Here is a 24,876-nt window from a genome sequence, read left to right on the forward strand (position 1 = left end):
GAAGCCGTCAGGATCCAGGACTCAAGAGCCACGCCGTCAATCTGAGAGCTGCAGAATTCTGGCGGAAAAACGGACCTTGTGAGAGAAGGTCTGGGCGGTCCGGGAGATGCCACGGCACCTCTACGGACAGACTGAGCAGGTCTGGGTACCAAGCTCACCTGGGCCAGTCTGGAGCAATGAGTAGGACCCGACGGCCCTCCATTCTGATCTTGCGCAGGACTCTGGGCAAGAGAGCTAGAGGGGGAAACACGTAAGACAGACGGAACTGGGACCAATCCCGGCTGAGATAATCTGCCTCCCAGTTTTCCACGCCTGGGATGTGGACTGCGGATATGGTGGACTTTGAGTCCTCCGTCCACTGAAGGATGCGTTGAACCTCCAACATTGCCAGGCGGCTGCGAGTCCCGCCCTGGTGATTGATGTAGGCAACTGCTGTCGCGTTGTCTGACTGGACTCGAATGTGCTTGCCCGCCAACAGGTGGTGAAAGGCTACGAGAGCTAAGAGCACAGCTCTGATTTCCAGCACATTGATCGAGAGGGCTGATTCGGACGGAGTCCAAGTGCCCTGTGCTCGGTGGTGGAGAAATACTGCTCCCCAGCCGGATAGACTGGCATCCGTGGTGAGAATCACCCAGGACGGGATCAGGAAGGAGCGTCCCTGAGACAGAGAGAGAGGCCGAAGCCACCACTGAAGAGAGCTCCTGGTCTGTGGCGACAGAGCCACCAACCTGTACAAGGAAGAAGTCCGCTTGTCCCAACAGCGGAGAATGTCCAGCTGCAGAGGACGCAGATGGAACTGGGCAAAGGGAACAGCCTCCATTGACGCCACCATCTGACCCAGCACCTGCATGAGGTACCTGATGGAATGACGGCGGGGCCTCAACAGAGAGCACACCGCCAGATGGAGGGACTGCTGTTTGACTAAGGGCAGCTTCACAAGTGCCGGCAGAGTCTCGAATTGCATCCCTAGGTACGTAAGTTTTTGGGTCGGGGTCAGAGTGGACTTGGGCAGATTGACAAGCCACCCGAATTGAACAAGCGTGGCGAGAGTGAGCGAGACACTCCGCTGACAGTCTGCACTGGATGAAGCCTTGACAAGAAGGTCGTCCAGGTAAGGAATCACTGCCAACCCCTGGGAGGTGCAGAACCGCAACCACTGCTGCCATGACCTTGGTAAATACTCGAGGGGCCGTGGCTAACCCGAAGGGGAGAGCCACGAATTGGAAATGTTCCTCTCCGATTGCAAAACTTAGCCAACGCTGGTGTGAAACTGCAATTGGCACATGCAGATAGGCATCTCTGATGTCGATGGATGCCAGGAAATCTCCTTGGGTCATTGAGGCAATGACTGATCGCAGAGACTCCAGGCGGCGGCCTTGGAGCAGGGGGGAGTTGACAGAAAGAATCTGTTTGGCGGGCTGGAAGAGAACTCTATCCTGTAGCCGTGGGAGATGATATCCCGCACCCACTGATCGGAGACGTGTTGAAACCACACGTCGCCAAAGTGGGAGAGCCTGCCACCGACCAAGGACGTTGCTGGCTCGGCCAGATAGTCAAGAGGAGGCTGCCTTGGTGGCAGCAGCTCCTGCGGACCTTTGTGGACGCGGCTTCTTGCGCCAGGTGGGCTTCTGGTCCTTGGCTGAGTTAGTGGACGAGGCCGAGGGCTTAGAGGACAACCAGTTAGAGGAACGAAAGGAACGAAACCTCGACTGGTTCCTGCCCTGGACAGGTTTCCTGGTTTTAGTCTGTGGCAAGGAAGTACTCTTCCCGCCAGTAGCCTCCTTAATTATTTCATCCAGTTGTTCACCGAACAGCCTGGACCCAGCAAATGGGAGCCCAGCAAGGTACTTCTTTGAGGAAGCATCTGCCTTCCACTGTCGAAGCCACAAGATCCTGAGGATAGCGAGGGAATTAGGCTGAAAAGGCTGAAGCCTGGGAAGTTAAGGCAACCAATTCAGACATAGAGTCCCTAGTGAGGGAATGCATCTCCTCTAGGGAAGCAGAGATGGCTTTGAGAGTCCACACTGCTGCAAAGGATGGGGAGAACGAGGCCCCTGCCGCCTCATAGACAGACTTGGCCAGGAGGTCAACCTGGCGGTCAGTGGGATCCTTAAGTGAGGTGCCATCAGCCACAGATACAACTGTCCGGGCTGAGAGTCTAGACACCGGAGGGTCTACCTTTGGTGAGTGAGCCCACTCCTTGACCACCTCTGGTGGAAAAGGAAAACGGTCATCAGAACCACGCTTTGGGAAGCGTTTGTCAGGACAGGCTTTGGGCTTGGACACAGTGGCCTGAAAACTGGAGTGGTTAAAGAACACACTCCTTGTTCTCTTAGGCAAGGTAAACTGGTGCTTTTCTGCCAGAGAGGGTTGCTCCTCTGATACTGGCGGATTGAGGTCCAGTACGGAATTAATGGACGCAATCAAATCACTAACATCCGCATCACCCTCGGTCAGATCAATGGGGCACATGGAGGAAGCGTCCGAGCCCCCAGTAAAGACATCCTCCTCGTCCTGCGAGTCGGCTCGTGAATCGGAGCCGCGGGACGAAGAAGGAGAGGGGACCCTGCGTCTCCTTTTAGGAGGACGGGGTCTGGGAGCAGATGAAGAATCCTCTGTGAGCTCTGCAGAGCGAGCCGAAGCAGCAGAGGCGCCCTGAGAAGGGGGCTGATGCATGCTCAGCAGAGTCCGGGACAGCTGTCCCATGGAGTCGGCAAAGGACTGGGAGATAGCCTTAGAAAACGATTCTACCCAAGCCGGGGGTTCAGCCACCGGGGCCGGAGCAGCCGGAGGGACCACTGGGGAGACTCCAGGCTGAGGCACCATCATGTTAGAGCAGGCATCACAATGTGGATATGTGCTCGGTTCAGGCAGTACGAGCTTACATGCAGTGCATATTGAGTACAGCCTTGCAGCCTTGCTCCTAGTGTGAGACATGCTGCTGAGGTGGAGGCTCTGCAGTAAAGAACACACTCCTTCAGAATGATCCCCAGAGAGTGTATAATAAAGTCCACAACCAGAGGTTGTGGCTTACCAGACCATTTTGTGTGCCCTCCGGATCCCACAGCTCAGACCCCCAGACAGGTTGCAGAGATGCAGCAGCCAGCGCCGATCAGTGTGAGAACGCTGATAAAATGGCGCCGGAGTGAGGAGGGGGGGCGGGGCCTAGTCCAAGAGCGGGAACCGGAGGGCCAAGGGGATATACAGGGGAGGGAAACATCTCCTCAGAGAGGAGTGTCCTCCCCTGTGCTGAACGGCCGGTGGGCGGAGCCGCACTGTCCCTCTGCATGACTGACATGCAGGGGCAGTGAAAACGAAAGTAGGCCGCAGCCGAAGCCGGAGCCTAAATTTTACAATGCGGCCGGCGAGCAGGCACCCTCGGCGCGGTTCTCAGGTGAAAACCAGAGAACCAGCCGGAAATGTCACCAAAGTAACCTGACACACTCTCCCCAACAATAATGATGCAAAGGACCCCCTGCAATAACGTCTCAAATACTTAGCTTGTGAGACGCAGGGCCAGGTCCCTGAGGGATGAGTGCTCCGTCCGGCAGGGTCCTGAAAGGGCTGCGGATGGAGACCGGTCTCCTGCAAAGCAGTGAGAACCGTGCTGGCTCCCACTTCAAGCCAGAGCCCGAGGGATGGTGAAGGAGCGCGGCATGTAAGGCTCCAGCCTTGTAAATCAACCTTAACAACACCGCCGACACAGTGGGGTGAGAAGGGACATGCCCGGGGTCCAGCTTGGACCCGCTTTTCTTCCAACTCTTTAAAACCAAAAATCAGATGAGAATGCATGTGTGGATGTGTGCCTCCTGAACACAAAGCATTGAACTGGCTAGATTTGGTTATCCAGGGGGTGTATATGCTAGGAGGGAGGAGCTACACTTTTTAGTGTAGTACTTTGTGTGTCCTCCGGAGGCAGAAGCTATACACCCATGGTCTGGGTCTCCCATAAGGAACGATGAAGAAAAGGGAAGCGCATATATGGTCATTAGTGATGAGCAGGCACTGCCATGCTCATACTTGGGTGCTCAGTACTAGTAAATAGTGATGAGTGAACACTACCATGCTTGGGTGCTCAGTACTAGTAACTAGTGATGAGCGAGCACTACCATGCTCAGGTGCTCAGGACTCGTAACTAGTGATGAGCGGGCACTGCCATGCTCGGTACTCGTAACTAGTGATGAGCGGGCACTACCATGCTTGGGTGCTCAGTACGTGTAACTAGTGATGAGCGGGCACTACCATGCTCGGGTGCTCAGTACTCTTAAGGGGCAGTTGGACACTCGAACGGGCTCAAGTCGTGTACCGAGAATAATGGGAGTCAATGGGGAACTCGAGCATGCTTAAGTTCCCCACTGACCTGCATTATACTCTGGTGCTCGAGTTGCAGCCGTCTGAGCGTCCGACTGCTCCTTACGAGTACAGAGCACCCGAGCATGGTAGTGCTCGCTCATCACTAGTGGCCACCACTTTCAGTAAGGTTTTTCAGAATCCCCTTTTTTGGAAATGACGAGGCTCTTAATGGTTGGACCCCCCACTGATCCACAAATTATCACCAGAAGTGAATTTAGAGCTCTGTACCTGAAAAATATAGTGGTCCAGCTACAACAGAAAGTTGGACAGATTTCTTAAGATAAAAATAAAGAGGTGGTCAAGGAAGGGCATTCACTTTCAAGGCTTTTGTTCACCAGGACTGGACAAAACAGTTACATAGTTACTTAGGTTGAAAAAAGACCTAGGTCCATCTAGTTCACCCTTCCTCCACCAATTATACATTTGGCCACTAAGTCATTTATAACCAACAATGTTGTGTGTACTGAGAAAATCATCCAGCCCTTTTTTAAAAGCTGTTATAGTATCTGCCATTACTACCTCTTTTGGTCGGCATTCCACAGTCTGACTGCTCTAAGGGTATGTGCGCACGTTGCTTTTTACCTGCTTTTTACCTGCTTTTTTGCTGCTTTTTCTTCTGAGCTGTTTAATGCCAAAATGGATGTGTTCTTCTATTCAAGCAAAGTCTATGGGAATTTGGGTTTCTTGTTCACACTATGTTGTTCAAAATGCTGCCTTTTTGTGGCAGAACTTTGGTCAAAAACTCAGCTTTGCAGTGCAAAACCCAAATGGCAAAAACAATTGACATGTTGCTTCTTTGAAAAGCTGAGTTTTTGACCAAAGTTCTGCCACAAAAAGGCAGCATTTTGAACAACATAGTGTGAACAAGAAACCCAAATTCCCATAGACTTTGCTTGAATAGAAGAACACATCCATTTTGGCATTAAACAGCGCAGAAGAAAAAGCAGCAAAAAAGCAGGTAAAAAGCAGGTAAAAAGCAACGTGCGCACATACCCTAACTGTAAAGAACCCTTTCCTATTTAGCTGTCGGAATCACTTTTCTTCCACTCGCAGTGAGTGCCCCCTGGTCCTTAGTATTGTCTTTGGAAGGAATAAGTCATGTGCCAGTCCTTTATATTGACCACACATGTATTTATACATATAAATGAGATCTCCTCTGAGACGTCTTTTTTCTAAGCTAAACATATCTAAGCTTTCAGCTCAGTGTTGATTGTTTCAAAAAGTCTGATTTTGGCCCAAGCAACACGAACTTTCACAGATCACACTTAACTAGAAGTTTCCAACAGCTGATAACCAGAATCTAAGGCTGCTTTCACACCTCCGGTTTTTGCTCTGCGGCACAATCCGGCACTTTGCAGGAAAATCGCAACAGTTTTTTTTTTTGCTGCCGGTTGCGTTTTTTCTGCATAGACTTTAATTAGTGCCGCATGGCCTTGCGTTCCATCCGATTTTTGCCGCATGCGGCAGATTTAGCAGATGCCGCGGCCGGATGGAACGTTGACTGGCACGTTTTTTCATGCGGCAAAAAAAAAAAAAGAGAATTTTGTTTACTTACCGTAAATTCTTTTTCTTATAGTTCCGTCATGGGAGACCCAAACCATGGGTGTATGCTACTGCCCCCGGAGGACACACAAAGTTACTACACTCAAAAACGTGTAGCTCCTCCCTCCTAGCATATACACCCCCTGCTAGCCAGATCTAGCCAGTTTAGTGCAAAAGCTGAAGGAGGACATCCACCCACAAGAAGAGACAGAGTAAAATCCGGAGGAACCGGAACCTCAGTCTACAACAATAACAGCCGGTGAAGACACACGGAACAAGAAACCTGCCAATAGGCAATAGGGAGGGTGCTGGGTCTCCCATGACGGAACTATAAGAAAAAGAATTTACGGTAAGTAAACAAAATTCTCTTTTTCTTTATCGTTCCTTATGGGAGACCCAAACCATGGGACGTTCAAAAGCAGTCCATGGGTGGGAATAAACAGACAATGGAGAAGCAGGCAAACCTAACTTCACAAATGGGCGACAGACGCTGGAAAAATGCGTCTGCCGAGCCCACGTCTGCCAGAGCATGAGCATGCCTTGGGTAGTGCTTCGAAAAAGTATGCAGACTAATTCGAGCTGCAGACTGACAGACCTACTGAGCCGTAACCTGGTGCCTGAAGCCCAAGAAAAAAAGGCGCCGACAGGTCTGACCAAATGTGCTCTGATCCCCGGTGGGGAAGGCACTTGAGTACACTGGTAAGTCTCAGAAATGGCTGACCTAAGCCAACGATCAGGGTCGGCTTAGATGCCGAGAGACCGCTACGCTGACGAACAGTCAGCACCAGAGAGGTGCACCGCCTAATAACGGCGGTGCGAGACACGTAGATCCGGAGCGCCCGCACCAGATCTAGGATATGCAACGCTTCCTCAAGCGATGAACAGGAGCCGGACAAAAGGAAGGCAGGAAAATTGCCCCGGATAAGGTGGAAGCAGTAACCGCCTTAGGGAAAAAGTCCGGAGTCGGATGAAGACCACCTTGTCTTGATGCAAAAGACCAAAAAAGGGGGTGACTCCGAGGGAGCGCAGCCAGAACTCTCTGGCGGGAAATTATAGCCACTAGAAAGACTACTTTCTGTGAAAGACACAACAAAGAAACCTCCCGAAGACGGCGCAAAGGGGGGTTTCCGGGAACTGTGAGGACCGGATTAAGGTCCGAGGTCTCCATAGGCCGCCGGAAGGCGGAATGATGTGAGATGCGCCCTTAAAGGAGCGCACCGGAGCCAGCCGGACGATACGCCGCTGGCACATACTGACAGAGCCGAGACCTGTCCCTTAATGAGGGATAGTCCTAGCTGTAGACCGGACTGTGGAAGGGACAGGAGGGTCGGCAAGGCCAAAGAAGGGAATTTTGTTACTTACCGTAAATTCCTTTTCTTCTAGCTCTTATTGGGAGACCCAGACGATTGGGGTATAGCTACTGCCCTCCGGAGGCCACACAAAGCACTACACTAAAAAGTGCAAGGCCCCTCCCCTTCTGGCTATACCCCCCCGTGGTGTCACGGGTTCTCCAGTTTTAGTGCCAAAGCAAGAAGGAGGAAAGCCAATAACTGGTTTAAACAAATTAACTCCGAGTAACATCGGAGAACTGAAAAACCGTTCAACATGAACAACATGTGTACCCGCAAACAACAAAAAAATCCCGAAGGACAACAGGGCGGGTGCTGGGTCTCCCAATAAGAGCTAGAAGAAAAGGAATTTACGGTAAGTAACAAAATTCCCTTCTTCTTCAGCGCTCTATTGGGAGACCCAGACGATTGGGACGTCCAAAAGCTGTCCCTGGGTGGGTAAATAAATACCTCATGTTAGAGCTGCAAGACAGCCCTCCCCTACGGGGAAATCACTGCCGCCTGCAGGACTCTTCTACCTAAGCTGGCATCCGCCGAAGCATAGGTATGCACCTGAGAATGTTTGGTGAAAAATGTGCAGACTCAACCAGGTAGCTGCCTGGCACACCTGTTGAGCCGAAGCCTGGTGTCGTAGTGCCCAGGACGCACCCACGGCTCTGGTTGAATGGGCTTTCAGCCCTGAAAGAACCGGAAGCCCTGCAGAACGGTAGGCTTCCAGAATTGGTTCTGTGATCCATCGAGCCAGGGTGGCTTTAGAAGCCTGCAACCTCTTGCGCGTACCAGCGACAAGGACAAAAAAAAAAAAGTGCATCGGAACGGCGTATGGGCGCCGTGCGGGAAATGTAGATTCTGAGTGCTCTCACCAGATCTAGCAAACGTAAATCATTCTCATACCGGTGAACCGGATGAGTGCAAAAGTACGGTAAGGAGATATCCTGATTAAGATGAAACGAGGATACGACCTTAGGGAGAAACTCCGGAATGGGGCGCAGCACTACCTTGTCCTGGTGAAACACCAGGAAGGGAGCCTTGGAAGACAGAGCTGCCAGCTCAGACACTCGCCGAAGCGATGTGAACGCAACGAGAAACGCCACCTTCTGTGACAGGCGAGAAAAAGGAACTTCCTTCAGAGGCTCGAAAGGCGGCTTCTGGAGAGCAACTAGAACCCTGTTCAGATCCCATGGATCTAACGGCCGCTTGTACGGGGGTACGATATGACAAACCCCCTGCGGGAACGTGCACACCTTAGAAAGACGTGCTAGACGCTTCTGAAAAAAACACGGATAGTGCTGAGACTTGCCCTTTGAGGGAGTCGAGTGACAAGCCCTTTTCTAACTCCTATTGTAGGAAGGAAAGAAAAGTAGGCAATGCAAATGGCCAGGGAGACACTCCCTGAGTAGAGCACCAGATTAAGAAAATCTTCCACGTTCTGTGGTAGATCTTAGCAGACGTGGGCTTCCTAGCCTGTCTCATGGTGGCAACGACCCCTTGGGATAATCCTGAAGACGCTAGGATCCAGGACACAAAGGCCACCCAGTCAGGTTCAGGGCCGCAGAATTCCGATGGAGAAAACGGCCCTTGGGACAGTAAGTCTGGTCGGTCTGGTAGTGACCACGGTCGGCCGACCGTGAGATGCCACAGATCCGGGTACCACGATCTCCTCGGCCAGTCTGGTGCGACGAGTATGACGCGGCTGCAATCGGATCTGATTTTTTGCGCAGTACTCTGGGCAAGAGTGCCAGAGGTGGAAACACATATGTGAGCCGGAACTGCGACCAATCTTGCACTAAGGCGTCTGCCGCCAGAGCTCTGTGATCGCGCGATCGTGCCATAAATGCCGGGACCTTGTTGGTGTGCCGAGACGCCATTAGGTCGACGTCCGGCACCCCCCAGCGGCAACAGATTTCCTGAAACACGTCCGAGTGAAGGGACCATTCCCCCGCGTCCATACCCTGGCGACTGAGGAAGTCTGCTTCCCAGAATTCTACGCCCGGGATGAGAACTGCGGATATGGTGGATGCTGTGTCCTCCACCCACATGAGGATTCGCCTGACTTCCTGGAAGGCTTGCTGACTGCGCGTCCCTTCTTGGTGGTTGATGTATGCCACCGCTGTGGAGATGTCCGACTGGATTCGGATCTGCTCTCCTTCTAGCCACTTCTGGAAGGCTAATGGGGTAAGATACCCTGCCCCGATTTCCAGAACATCGATCTGAGGGGTGGACTCCTGCTGAGTCCACGTCCCCTGAGCCATGTGGCGGAGACAAACTGCTCCCCACCCTGACAGACTCGTATCTGTCGTGACCACTGCCCAGGATGGGGGCTATGACAATGAGGTGGGAATAAGCCACTATAGCAGAGAGTCCTCGGCCGTCTGGGAAAGGGAGACTTCCCTGTCCAGGGAGGTTGACTGCCCGTCCCATTGGCGGAGAATGTCCCATTGCCGTTGGCGCAGATGAAACTGCGCAAAGAGAACTGCCTCGATGGCTGCCACCATCTTCCTTAGGAAGTGCATGAGGCGCCTTAAGGGGTGCGACTGGCCTTGAAGGAGAGACTGCACCTCTGTCAGCAGTGAACGCTGCTTGTTCAGCGGAAGCTTCACTCTTGCTGATAGAGTATGAAACTCCATGCCGAGATACGTTAGTGATTGAGTCGGGGACAGATTTGACCTTGCCAAATTGATGATCCACCCGAAAGTCTGGAGAGTCTCCCGCGTAACATTCAGGCTGCGTTGGCATGCCTCGAGGGAGGGTGCTTTGACGAGTAGATCGTCCAAGTACGGGATCACCGGGTGTCCCTGAAAGTGCAAGACTGCTACCACTGCTGCCATGACCTTGGTGAACACCCGTGGGGCTGTCGCCAGACTGAATGGCAGAGCTACGAACTGAAGATGTTCGTCTCCTATCACAAAACGTAGAAAACGTTGGTGCTCCGTAGCAATTGGCACGTGGAGATAGGCATCTTTGATGTCTGTTGAGGCAAGGAAGTCTCCTCGAGACATTGAGGTAATGACGGATCGGAGGGATCCCATCCGGAACCGCCTGGCGTTCGCATGCTCGTTGAGCAGTGTCAGGACCAGAACGGGACGGAAGGAACCGTCCTTTTTTGGAGCCACAAAGAGATTGGAGTACAAACCCTCGCCCTCGTTCCTGAGGGGAGACAGGGATCACCACTCCTTCTGCTCTTAGAGCATCCACCGCCTGCAGCAGGGAAATGGAGTCGGAGGACGAGAACAGAACACTGTCCTGTGCACGTGAGCACAATGTCCGTCACCCACCGGTCTGTGACCTGTGGCAGCTAAATGTCGCCAAAGGCGGGGGAGTCTGCCATCAACCGCGGATGCGGAGAGAGAGAGAGAGAGCTGAGAGTCCTGAGGAGACCGCCTTGGTAGCGGTTCCTCCGACTGCCTTCCTTGGGCGTGATTGAGCCCGGCCGGAATCTGAGCCCGTCTGAGGTTTTGTAGCCCTTTTGCACGAGGACAATTGGGACCTGCCGGAGCTTGGGAAGGACCGAAACCTCGACTGTACTTTTAGGACAGTATTAACAGGGTAAGTCGCAGTGCAGACATTGCGGGGTTACGGACGCCTCTGCGGTACAGATGTCCCTGTGCTCAAGGCCAGCTGCGCAAGAACAGCTGAAAAGGTTAGGTTGCCTATACGGCTGTGGATGCCGGAGCAACCGACACGCCGATAGCTTCCTAGACAGATTTCAACCAGAGTCCATCTGTCTGTGACTGGCATCTTTAAGTGAAGCCCCATCTCCAGTGCAACTATGGCTCTAGATGCAAGCCTGGAGATTGGAGAATCCACCTTTGGACCCTGGGTCCAGCGCTGACCACGTCAGGGGAAAAGGGATAACGTGTATCCTAAAAACGTTTGGAGAAGACGCTTATCTGGTAAGCGTGGTGTTCCTGGACTGCTTCTCTGAAGTCAGCGTGGCCAGAAAAATACTCAATATCTGTGTGAGATACTGAAAAGGGACTTCTCCTGTTCGTCTCCTATCTCCACTGGGGGAGCTGAGGGAGAAAGATCCAACCTTCCATTGATGGACGGTATAGGACATTCCGTATGGCGTTACCACCCTGTGTATCCGGATCGATAGCGATGTCAGTATCAAAGCCCTGAAGAGCTGCCTTTTGGTCAAGTAGATTGCCCATGGCCTGTCTGGACTGCAAGTCTCTATATTATGACTACTCCGTCCCTGTCCATGGACAGGGTTGACAGGAGGTTTCTTTGGCCACAACTAGTAGAGACCCCGGCAGACGAAGTGCTAGAGACCCCCGCAGACGACGTGCTACAGGGGAGCATGCACACAATGGGACGGTGTCATGAACAGCATCCCATGTAGTAAAAACAACACTGAAAATCTGTGTTGCTTTTTTGCCGCTGCCGACTAGCTATCTAGAAGTATATAGCCAAGATTGGTGACCGTACAGTGCAATGTATAGCATACAGGCATAAAGTACAAATGACCACTGCAGCACAAGCAATACAAGCAGCATAGAAGCCTGTGCCCTGGCACCCCTGCTCTTCTGCTGCTGTATACTAGTCATCTAGGGGAATATAGCCAAGAGTGACCCTACAGTGCAATGTATAGCATACAAGCACAAGTACAAATGAACACTGCCGCACATGCAATACAAGCAGCATAGAAGCCTGTGCCCTGGCACCCCAGCTCTTCTGCTGCTGTAGACTAGTCCTCTAGGGGAATATGGCCCAGAAGAGTGACCATACAGTGCAATGTATAGCATACAAGCACAAGTACAAATGCACACTGCAGCCCATGCAATACAAGCAGCATAGAAAAAAACCTGTGCCCCAGCACCCTTGGTTTTCTGCTGCTGTAGTCTAGCCATTCCAGGAGAATATAGCTAAGACTAGCGACTGTACAGTGCAATGTATAGCACATAAGCATAAACACAAATGAACACCTCAGTCGTGCAATACAAGCAGCCTAGAAAGCCTGTGCCTTAGCACACCTGCTTTCCTGCTGCTGATGTGTCGCTCCCCAAGCGGGCATATAGCGACCTATGCAGTTAAAAACAACACATGTACACACTGCAGTTATATGTGGTCAGCACTATGTGTGCCGCTTACCGCCCGCCTATAAGCGGGTGTATGATCGCCACCGTCCTGCCTGGTTGCTGAAAGTCCGAGCTCGGACTGCAGTAATGGCTGCCGGCTTCTTCCCCAGCTCATGTGAGGAGGGGCGGGCCGTGGGCGTGCCCCCAAGGCAGAGCGGGAATCCGGCGTCCGACAGTGTGCAGTGAGAGGGCTGGAGCATGTAAATAAGGCTCCAGCCCTCGGCGCTGCTGATTGCTCAGCGCCTGTCCCCTTCCCTGAGTGACAGGGAGGGGGCGGGAACGAAGCGGCACTAGGCCGCAGAAGCCGGGGACTGGATTTATAAGCGCCGCCGCCGTAAAAGCGCGGTCGGCGCCCAGTCCCCGGCGAACTACAAGTCCCAGCCGCGCCGCCGCTCCCGGAGCGTCCGGCGCGGTAGTTCCCAAAACACAAAGTCACTCAGCAAGGCTGCAGTGACTGTAACCCATTACTGTCCCCGGCGCACTAGCACACCCAGCAAGTCTGGAGTGTGCTGTGCCTGTGTGTACGGGGACACAGAGTACCTGTTAATGGTGCAGGGCCATGTCCCTGAACGGTACTCCAGCTCCGTATCCAGCAGGTTCAAATGGGTCTGTGGATGGAGCCCGGCGTCAGAGGTTTGAGGCCGGCAGGATCCCACTTCACCCAGAGCCCTATCAGGGGGATGGGGAAGGAAAACAGCATGTGGGCTCCAGCCGCCGTACCAGCAATAGGTACCTCAACCTTACAACACCATCAACGGGTGAGAAGGGAGCATGCTGGGGGCCCTATATGGGCCCTCTTTTCTTCCATCCGAAATAGTCAGCAGCTACTGCTGACTAAAATCTGTGGAGCTATGCGTGGATGTCTGACCTCCTTCGCACAAAGCTTGAAAACTGGAGAACCCGTGACACCACGGGGGGGTATAGCCAGAAGGGGAGGGGCCTTGCACTTTTTAGTGTAGTGCTTTGTGTGGCCTCCGGAGGGCAGTAGCTATACCCCAATCGTCTGGGTCTCCCAATAGAGCGCTGAAGAAAAAGGTCAAAGGACACTTTGGAGCTCGAGTCAAAGTGGAGATGACTTCAGGAAGGATATCAGAAGTCGCTAAGATCCAGGACTCAAGAGCTACGCCGTCAATCTGAGAATCCAGAATTCTGACGGGGAAAAAACGGACCTCTTGAGAAAAGGTCTGAACGGTCCGGAAGATGCGAAGGCAACCCAACGGACAGAAGGAGCAGGTCAGAGTACGAAGCCTGCTTAGGTCAGTCTGGAAGAATGACCCGACGGCCCCCTTTACCGATCTTGCGCAGGACTCTGGACAAGAGGTAGAGGGTGAAATTCGTAAAGAGACAAAGCTGGGATCAAACATGAACCAGTGTGTCTACCGCAAAACCTGAGGATTGTGGACCACGGTAGGACAGCTGAAATAGCCTGCCCCGTAGTTTTCACATCTAGGATGTGGACTGCGGATACGGTGGACTAGGAGTCCCTTGTCCACTGAAGGATGTTGAGCCGCCATGATTGCCAGGCGGCTGAGTGTCCCGCCCTGGAAGCTGGTGTAGGAAAACGCTGTCACGTTGTCCGACTGGACTCGAATGTGCCTAGCCGCCCACAGATGGTGAAGGCTTAGAGAGCAAGAAATACAGCCCTGAATTCCAGCACATTGATCCAGAGGGCTGATTCGGACAGAGTCCAAGCGCCCTGCGCTCCACGGTGGAGATATACCGCTCCCAAGGCGGATAGGCTATCCTGGTGAGGATCACCCGGAACCCAGAAAAGGAGCGCCCCTGAGACAGAGTGGCCGAAGCCACCACTGAAACGAGCCCCTGGTCAGTGGCGAAGCCACCACCCCGTGGGAGGAGTGAGTTCGCTTGTACAGCGGAAAACATCCAGTCTCAGAGGACGCAGGAAAAACTGGGCAAGGAACCGCTTCCATTGACGCCCTGAGAACCTCTGGTTCGAAGTCAGAGTGGACTTGGACAGAAGACAAGCCACCCGATAGGTCAGAGTGGCGAGAGTGAGCGAAGCACTCTGCTAAGAGTCAGCACTGGATGAAACCCCGACAAGAAGGCCGTCCAGGGCTAAAAATCACTGCCAACCCCTAGGGGGGCAGGACCCTGATCACAGCTGCCCCAATGAGAATACTCGAGGGGCCTTGGCTAACCCCAAGGGAAGAGCCACGATTGGACCACTCCGATTGTCAAAACGTAGTCAACGCTGGTGTGAAACTGCGATTGACTCCTGCCGATAGGCATCTGTGATGCCGATGGTTGCTAGGGAATCTCCTTGGGGTCTTGATTGATCCGGTGAAAAAAAACACACGGAACAAAACCAAGACTCAATGTGAAAACGCCACACCTGGCTATGCTTGAAAAGCTAAAGATCCAGGTCGGAAGGCACCGCCCTCTTCGGGGACTAGGAATAGATTTAAGCAAAAATCTCAGAACCGTTCCCAGACGGGAACCGGTACAATTACTCCATTGGCCTGCCAGAAATGCCACGGCCTGTGAGAAGGCGGCGGCCTTGGAGCAGGGAGGAGATGACAGAGAAAATCTGTTTGGCGGGTGGACCGAAGTCCATCCTGTAGCCAAGGGAGATATAATCTCGCCCCCACTGAACGGAGACGTGTTAGAACCCTACGTCGCCACGTGGAGAGAGCCTGCCACCGACCAAGGAGGTTGTTGGCGTGGCTAAATAGCTCGGAGGAAGCCGACTCAGTGACAGCATCTCCTGCGGCCTTCTGAAGACGCAGCTTCGAGCCATTTGGTTCTATGAACCTAGGCTGAGCTAGAGGACGACCAGATGGAGGAACGGAAACCACCGAAACCTCAACTGATTCCTGTCCTGGACAGGTTCCCTGATTTAGGTTTGTGGCAAGGAAGAATACTCCCCGCCAAGAGCTTCCTTAATTTCACTCAGTTGGTTCCGAGGAAACTGGTCCCACCAAGGGGGAGCCCAGCAGGGAACCTCCATAGAGGCATCTGCCTTCCAAATCCGAAGCCACAGGAGCTTGCGGATAGCGAGGAAGGTAGCCCAGATCACCGCCGTGCGGCGTCCAGCATGGCAGATCTGGTATAGGATGAAAGAACTGAGTCTGGAAGTTCAGCAACCGTTGTGGCATAGAGTCCCTGTGAGAGAATGCATCTCCTCCAGAGAAGCAGAGAAGGTACAAAAAAACCGCACTGCTGTAAGCTGAGGAGAACGAAGCTCCTGCCGTCCCCATACCGAACTTGGCCCAAAGGACAACCGGGCGGACCGCAGAACCGTAAGTGAGGAGCCATCAGCCACTGACATAACGGCCCGGGCTGAGCCACCTAAGGTGAATGAGCCCACTACTTGACCACCATTGGTGGACAGGGGAAATCCAGTCCTCAGAATCACGCTTCATGGGAAGCGACTGTCAGAGCGGACCCTGGGCTTGGTCACAGGGGCCTGAAAACTGGAGAGGTTAAGGAACACACGTTGTGTTCACCTAGATAAGGTAACACCGGCGGGTTGAGGTCCAGTACAAAATTAATGTACCGTAGGATCCATATAGAGGTGCCGTCAGCCACTGATACAACTATCCGGGCTGAAGTCCAGACACCGGAGTGGCTACCCTTGGCGAATGAGTACACTCCTAGACCACCTCAGATGGGAGGGGGAGACAGGCAGCAGACTCCGCTGAGGGGTCTGCAGTATAGGCTGTGGGCTTGGACGCGGCGGGCTGAAAACTGGAGTGGTTAAAGAACACACTCCTCGTCATGTTAAAGGCATACTGATGCATTTCTGCCAGCGGGGAACACTTCCCTGATCAGGCGGATGGAGGTCCAGTACAAGATAATGGACGAAATCCAATCATTCGCATCTGCGTCACCTACAGACGGACGTCCGAGCCCGCGGTAGAGACATCCTCCTCGTCCAGCGAGTCAGCTCGTAATCGGAGCTGCGGGACGGGGAGGACAGGGGACCCTGCGTCTCCCTGTCAGGAGAAGGAGTCCCTGTCCCAGAAGGAGAGTCCCTTGTGAGCTTTGCTGAGCGAAGCAGAAAAACGCCCTGAAAAGGGGGCTGCATGCTCAGCAGATGCCAGGACAGCCGACCCCTGGAATAGGATTCCTACGGGGGTCAGCCACCGAAACCGGAGCAGCTGGAGGGACCATGAATGAGCTCCCATGTTATGAGCTCGGTAAGGCCGTACGAGACTACCTGCAGTGGATAATAAAAAACAGCCTGCAGTCTCGCTCTGTGACATGCTGCAGAGGTGGGGGGCTCTGTCTAGAATGGCTAGAATACCCAAGACAGAGGTTCAGCCTGGGGAGAATCCCGGCTGAGGCATCTTGCCACTATCCACCACATAAGAACCGTTACAGTGTGTCGGTTCAGGCAATATGAGGTTACATGCAGAACATGTAGTGTACAGTGGAGCTTTGCTCCTAGTGTGAGACATGCTGCTGAGGAGGAGATTCTACGATAAAGAATTAACTCCTTCAGAATGCCCTGAGAGTGAAAAAAAGTGCACAACCAGAGGTTGTGACTTATCAGGCCACTATATGAGTGCCCTCCGGATTCCAGGCCTGGACCCCAGCCAGATATTCACTCCCTCTGCACTGCAGAGCAGCCAGCGCCGACCAGAGTACTGACACGCTGAGAAAATGGCGCCAGAGTGAGGGGGGGGGGGGTGGGGGTTAACCCAGGAGCGGGAATTGGAGGGCGAAGGAGATGTACAGGGGAGGGAATCATCTCCTCAAAAAGGAGCGTCCTCCCCTGTGCAGAGCGGCCGGCGGGCGGCTCTGCAGTGTCCCCCTGCATGGCTGACATGCAGGGGAACGAAAACGAAACTAGGCCGCGGCTGAAGCCGGGGCCTAGAGTTATACATGCGGCCGAGAATCAGGCATCATCGGCGCGGTTCCCAGTAAAAAACCGTGGAACCGGCCGGAAACACAGTAAAAGCAGCATTATCAAGCATCACTGTCCCCCACAATAAAAAGTGCCCCACATTGCAGAAGGACCCTCTGAATAACGTCTCTATACTTAGCTTTGAGACGCAGGGCCCAGTCCCTGGTGGGGTGGGGGTCCAGTGCTCCTTCCAGCAGGGTCCTGCACAAGGGCTGCGGATGGAGGCCGGTCTCCTGCAAGGCAGTGAGAACCGTGTTGGCTCCAACTTCAAGCCAGAGCCACTAAGGGATGGTGAAGGAGCGCGGCATGAAGGGCTCCTGCCCTGAAGTCAACCTTAACAGCACCGCCGCCAGGGGGGTGAGAAGGGACATGCCGGGAGTCCAGAGGACCCGCTTTTCTTTCAAATCTTTAGAAAAAATGAAAAATCAAAAGAGAATGCATGTGTGTGTGTGATCCTCCTGACACAAAGCAAGAAACTGGCTAGATCTGGCTAGCAGGGGGTGTATATGCTAGGAGGGAGGAGCTACACGTTTTTGAGTGTAGTAACTTTGTGTGTCCTCCGGGGGCAGTAGCATACACCCATGGTTTGGGTCTCCCATAAGGAACGATAAAGAAAAAAACAAAAACGCATTGCGCCGCATTCAGTCGATGCGGCGCATTTTTCAATGCATGCCTATGGCGGCCGGATGCGGTGCTATGCGGCAAAACCCGCATCCGGCCGCCGCATGCGTTTTTTGCCACTGCGCATGCTCAGTAGCATGCCGCAAGCGGCAAAAACCGGACGGGCCGCATGTAAAAAACTTATGCAAAGGATGCGGTGTTTTCACTGCATCCCTTGCATAGCTTGCACAGCCAGATTTAGCCGCACAGCTCAAGCCAGATGTGTGAAAGCAGCCTTACTATGTTGACATTTACACAATTCCCTTATTTTAACAGTGCTAATTTATATTTCACCAGCAGATGGCGCCCTTTCCCCAAGTCTAAATGACCAATACTGGAAGACTCATAAATGGAGACATGCTAGATATTGGCAATCACTAATATTTTGTTGCTATTTATTTTCATTGCTAAGAAACCTGCAATCACGTAATATTGTCTGCCTGCAATCCATTACTCTGTCTGCCGGAAGACACAGGCACCCTTACCTTCAATCGGTCGCTGTCCAGTAGCATTAACTGCTGACCGTCCACATTCTTGGCCGTGAACTCCTCGATGTATTGCTCCATGTTCATTCCCATTAACCAGTGGCACACTTGCTGGGAGCTCCAGTCTGACACCGGCCGGCTATGCCACTGGTTTTGTTTCCCGGTTGGGGTAACATCATCATCTAGAGCCTGCAACAAGACAAACATTCGGTGACGCTGCTGGTGATAAATATCTAGAGGGACTACAGGGCAAAAATCTTAAAAAAAAAAAACTATGGAAAAACAAACAAAAAACAAAACATAAAAGCCTCAATATTTTGGCACAACGTCTCATTTCTATACGATGCAGTCAGTGCTGGCGCGGGTCCTGGGGCTTTATCTGCTTCAGCTTATTTGGTCATTCTGCCGCTCGTCTTCATAGCAGATTCCAGATATTCCTGCAGAATTATCATCTCTTGTATTTCATATTCCTTGGAGATCATGTCGGTCACTGACCGTTTTCTTATTTACCGCTCAGTCCTATGCGACCACCATGATCACACAGCTCTATATACAGTTATTAAAGGGAGGGTACCGTAATTCCGGTCAAATTAAAAATCTAAAAAATAAAATTAAAATGTATCAAAATTGTCTTGTATTTCTGTCTACAATCTAAATGTATTGTCAATACATTTAGATTATCACTATCTGACATGAAATCAGTATAAACCTTTCCCGTTTTAGGTCAATTAGGGACCAAAATTATTTCTATTTGCCAAATTGCATAATAATGAGAGAGAGAATGTTTTACGGCATTTTTATTACTTTCTGCAAAGTCAAAATTTTACATGCACTAAGTACTATGCCTTTAAACAAAATGGGACAGCCCATATGATGTGGTTAATGACACAATCTTACAAGCTTCCGCCAGCATCTTACACACTGTCTTTTGCGTTTCACTCTTTGGTTGCATATGCATATGTCTGACCACAGCCAGGTTCATCTCATGGTAACAGAACCCATCTCCTTCTCTGAGCATTTTGATGACTGACATTCCTATCATATTTGTACTTGCGTATAATTGTTTGTAAAGATGAACGATAACTGAAAGTGCCTCGTTCATCTTTACAAACAATTATACGCAAGTACAAATATGATAGGAATGTCCAGTCATCAAAATGCTCAGAAAGGAGATGGGTTCTGTGTACCAGAGATGAACCTGCTTTGGTCAGACATATGCATATCAACCAAAGAAGAAACGCAAAAGACATTGTGAAGATGCTGGCGGAAGCTTGTAAGATTGTGTCATTATCCACAGTGAAATGGATACTGTATCAACATGGGCAGAAAGGTCACTCTGCCAGGAGGAAGCCATTACTCCAAAAGAAACATAAAAAAAACCTCAAACAGATAAATGTTTGCACATGCACACAGGAGCAAAGGTCTTCATTTTTGGAGGCATGTCCCGTGGTCTGGCAAAACTAAATTGAACTGTTTGGCCATAATGCCCATCGTTACAATTGGAGGAAAAAGGGAGAAGCTTTGAAGCCTAAGAACACCATCCTAACTGTGAAAAACGGGGGCGACAGCATCATGTTGTGGGGTTGTTTTGCTGCAGGAGGGACTGGTGCACTTCACAAAATAGATGGCATCATGAGGAAAGAAGATTATGTAGCAATACTGAAGCAACATTCAAGACATCGGCTAGGAACTTAAAGCTTGGGCAGAAATGGGTCATCCACATGAACCAAGACCCGAACCATACTGCCAAACTGATTACAAAGTGGCTTAAGGATAACATAGTCAATGTTTTGGAGCGGCCATCATAAAGCCATGATCTCAATCCTATTGAAAATATGTGGGCAAAGCTAAAAAGGCAGGTGCGAGCAAGGAGAGCTACAAACATGGCTCAGTTACAACAGTTCTCTCAAGAGAAATTCTTGTGAAGCTTGTGGAAGGAGATCCAAAACATTTGACCCAAGTCATACAATGTAAGGGCGATGGCACCAAATACTAATGAAATGTATGCAAACTTTTGACTTTGCAGAAAGTAAGAAAAATGCCTTAAAACATTCTCTCTCTCTCTCTCTCTCATTATTCTGGCCTTTAGCAAATGTAAATAATTTTGGTTCCCAATTGGCCTAAAATGGGAAAGGTTTATTCTGATTTCTCCTTGAGAAAGCAACAGTACCTCCGCGAAACGTGCGTTGGTGGTGATTCTAGCCTTTTTGGGTATGTATACATATGGTGTTATTATGCCTCGGGTTTCCCTGTTTTTTTCACCTGTCTTTCAGGTGTTTTTAGGTAATGACTTTAACCTTTTATCTATGAATATTTACACTAGGTCTCTTGACCAGTCATGTGCACTTGCAATTTATTATCTGTATTGATGTGGTGACTGTACCTTGGTTTCCCCTGTGATTACATCTTGCACTTTAGGCTTTCTTAGGTTAACATAATTACCTGCATGAATGCACCAGGGCCCCCGACCAGTCATGTACCTTTCTATGCAATTGGATTATGTTTATGATTGTCATTGAACTCCCATTGTTCTCCTTTTCCCCCTACTCTCTAACTGAGCCCTCAAATTTGAGGTCTAAAATTATTACTATTTATTGGGTGAATATGTAAACTCTTCCAGTCCATACACACTTGACTGTGCTTTGGTTTCCCGTTATTGTTACCCTATTACAGGAAATTTTAGGTAATACAGCATTTACATTCTTTATACCTTGGGTTCCCGCCCAGTCGTGTGTGTTGGCATCTTATTGAACCATGTGATGGAGTTTAATCAACTTCTTCTGGTTTCCTGCCTCTCTCTTTACTCATTTTTTATTCCCCTTGAAATTGGGGTTTATTTACCGTACCTCTCTCACGGCTATTAGAGACTGGCAGGAAACCTCACTATAAACACTGTCCAATTGATCTCACACCTTGTACCCCCTCTTGATTTTTTGGTAGTATTTTAATGTGTGATTTTGTGCTGTTTTGTTTGTGTGTGATCTTCATCAATAAAAGTCTTATAATTGCACATATACTCGTTTTTCTCTTTTGTAGTGAGAAAAACATGCAGATGTGTTGAATAGTGTATGTAAACTTCTGGTTTCAACTGTATACAAAACACAGAGAAAGAAAAAAGAAAGACTCCGAGAAAGAAAAAGAAAAGGACAAAAAAAAAAGAAAATATAAGGAAGAAAAGAAAAAGAGCGCGCGTGAGAAAGAATCCTGGTGGCAGTCGGGCAACTTTCCCTGGCAACATTGACTACTTTAAGGTTTTCCAGGTATATTGATAGTGGGACCAAGGCAATCAACTGGATTTCATTTGTTGGTGATAATGACTTTTTGCAAGTAAGCCTAGCATATGGATTTCTATTGAAATAAAGAGAATTTTGTTACTTACCGTAAATTCTTTTTCTTATAGTTCCGACATGGGAGACCCAGACCATGGGTGTATAGCTTCTGCCTCCGGAGGACACACAAAGTACTACACTCAAACGTGTAGCTCCTCCCTCCTAGCATATACACCCCCTGGTAGCCAGTCCTAGCCAGTTTAGTGCAAAAGCTGAAGGAGGACATCCACCCACAAGTAGAGACAGAGCAAAACCCGGAACAACCGGAACCTCTGTCTACAACAACAGCCGGTGATAACACGCGGAACAAGAAACCTGCCAAGAGGCAACAGGGAGGGTGCTGGGTCTCCCATGTCGGAACTATAAGAAAAAGAATTTACGGTAAGTAACAAAATTCTCTTTTTCTTCATCGTTCCTTATGGGAGACCCAGACCATGGGACGTTCTAAAGGAGTCCATGGGTGGGAATAAACAGAAAAACTGAGAAGTAGGCGGAACCTAACTTCACAAATGGGCGACAGTCGCCTGAAGGATGCGTCTGCCAAAGCTCGCATCTGCCGAAGCAAGAGCATGCACTTGGTAGTGCTTCGAAAAGGTATGCAGACTAGTCCAAGTGGCAGTCTGACAGACCTGCTGAGCCGTAGCCTGGGCCTGAAAGCCTAAGAGGGACCGACAGCTCTGGTCAAGTGTGCCTTGATCCCCGGCGGGAGAGGCACTTTAGTACACTGGTAGGTATCGGAAATGGCCGACCTAAACCAACGAGCCAGGGTCGGCTTAAATGCCGAGAGGCCCTTACGCTGACCAGCGGTCAGCACAAAGGAGAGGTGCACCGCCTAAGAACAGCGGTGCGAGACACATAGATCCGGAGCGCCCGCACCAGATCCAGAGTATGCAATGCCCTTTCAAAGCGATGAACAGGAGCCGGATAAAAGGAAGGCAGGGAAAATGCCCCGGTTAAGGTGGAAGCAGCAACCACCTTAGGGAGAAAGTCCGGAGTCGGACGGAGAACCACCTTGTCTTGATGAAGGGAGGACTCCGAAGAGAGTGCAGCCAAAACAGAGACTCTCTTGAGGGAAGTTATGGCCACTAGAAAGACCACTTTCTGTGAAAGACTAAACAAAGAAACCTCCCTAAGAGGCTCAAAGGGGGGTTTCCGGAAGCCGTGAGGACCGAATTAAGGTCCCGGGGCTCCAAAGGCCGCCGGTAAGGCGGAATGATGTGAGATGCGCCCTGCATGAAGGAGCGCACCTGGACCAGCCGGGCGATACGCCGCTGGCACAACACTGAGAGCCGAGACCTGTCCCTTAAGGGAATTGAGGGATAGTCCTAGCTGCAGACCGGACTGTAGAAGGGACAGGAGGGTCGGCAAGGCCAAAGGATACTTCCGAGCTCGAGTCATAGTGGAGATGACTTCAGGAGGGATACCAGAAGTCGTCAAGATCCATGACTCAAACGCCACGCCGTCAATCTGAGAGCCGCAGGTTCTGGCGGAAAGACGGACCTCGTGAGAGAAGGTCTGGACAGTCCGGGAGATGCTATGGCATCTCTACGGACAGACGGAGCAGGTCAGGGTACCAAGCTTGCCTGGGTCAGTCTGGGGTAATGAGAATGACCCGACGGCCCTCCTTTCTGATCTTGCGCAGGACTCTGGGCAAGAACTAGAGAGTGAAACACGTAAGACAGACGAAGCTGGGACCAAACTTGAACCAGTGCGTCTGCCGCAAAAACCTGAGGATCGTGGAGCCACGGTTTGCCGGCTGAGACAATCTGCCTCCCAGTTTTCCACGTCTGGGATGTGGGCTGCGGATATGGTCGACTAGGAGTCCTCCGTCCACTGAAGAATGCGATGAACCTCCAACATTGCCAGGCGGCTGAGTATCCCGCCCTGGAGGTTGATGTAGGCAAACGCTGTAGCGTTGTCTGACTGGACTCGAATGTGCCTGGCCGCCAACAGATGGCGAAAGGCTTAGAGAGCTAGAAACACAGCTCTGATTTCCAGCACGTTGATCCAGAGGGCTAATTCGGACAGAGTCCAAGTGCCCTGCGCTCCATGGTGGAGATATACTGCTCCCCAGCCGGATAGACTAGCATCTTGGTGAGGATCACCCGGGACGGAGCCAGGAAGGAGCGTCCCTGAGACAGAGGGGCCGAAGCCACCACTGAAACGAGCCCCTGGTCTGTGGCAAAGCCACCACCCCGTGGAAGGAGGAAGTCCGCTTGTTCCAACAGCGGAAAATATCCAGCCGCAGAGGACGCAGATGGAACTGGGCAAGGGAATCGCTTCCATTGACACCACCATCTGATCCAGCACCTGTATTAGGTGCCTGATGGAACGACGTCGACCGCCAGCGGAGGGACTGCTGTTTGACTAAGGGCAGCTTCACAAGTGAGGCTCAAATTGCATCCCTGGGAATATGAACTTCTGGGTCGAAGTCAGAGTGGGCTTGGACAGAATGACAAACCACCCGAATTGGTTAGAGTGGCGAGAGTGAGCGAGGCACTCCGCTAACAGTTTGCACTGGATGAAGCCCAGACTAGAAGGCTGTCCAGGACAAAAGGATCACTGCCAACCCCTAGAGGTGCAGGACCGCAATCACAGCTGCCCCGACCTTGAGAATACTCGAGGGGCCGTGGCTAACCCCAAGGGAAGAGCCACGAATTGGACCACTCTGATTGCAAAACGTAGCCAACGCTGGTGTGAAACTGCGATTGGCACATGCAGATAGGCATCTCTGATGTCGATGGATGCTAGGGAATCTCCTTGGGTCATTGATTGATCGCAGAGACTCCATGCGAAAATGCCGCACCTGAACATGCTTGAGAAGCTTGAGATCCAGGTCGAAAGGCATCGCCCTCTTCGGGTACTAGGAATAGATTTAAGCAGAAATCTCAGAACCGTTCCCAGTCGGGAACCGGTACAATTACTCCAGTGGCCTGCAAGAATGCCACAGCCTGTGAGAAGGCGGCGGCCTTGGAGCAGGGGGGAGTTGAAGAAAAAATCTGTTTGGCGGGCTGGATAGAATTCTATCCTGTAGCCGTGGGAGATGGTATCTCGCACCCACTGATCGGAGACGTGTTAAAACCGTACGTCGCCAAAGTGGGAGAGCCTGCCACCGACCAAGGACGTTGCTGGCGTGGCCAGATAGCCAGGAGGAGGCTGACTTAGTGGCAGCATCTCCTGCGGTCTTCTCGTGCGCCATTTGGGTTT

The 24,876-nt window shown here is 51.4% G+C and overlaps 1 protein-coding gene across 4 annotated transcripts in view; it reads right to left on the bottom strand.

Annotated features, from left to right (window-relative positions):
* LOC142245060 (neurabin-1-like) overlaps positions 1-24,876 on the bottom strand; it is a 208,833-nt gene that overhangs the window by 15,612 nt on the left and 168,345 nt on the right. For all 4 annotated transcript variants that reach the window (XM_075317337.1, XM_075317334.1, XM_075317335.1 and 1 more), the window contains one exon: positions 18,341-18,529. In XM_075317337.1, the coding sequence (XP_075173452.1) occupies positions 18,341-18,529 (189 nt within the window). The remainder of the gene's footprint in view (positions 1-18,340; positions 18,530-24,876) is intronic.

The sequence above is a fragment of the Anomaloglossus baeobatrachus genome, chromosome 7 (assembly GCF_048569485.1).
Source record: "Anomaloglossus baeobatrachus isolate aAnoBae1 chromosome 7, aAnoBae1.hap1, whole genome shotgun sequence".
NCBI lineage: Eukaryota > Metazoa > Chordata > Amphibia > Anura > Aromobatidae > Anomaloglossus > Anomaloglossus baeobatrachus.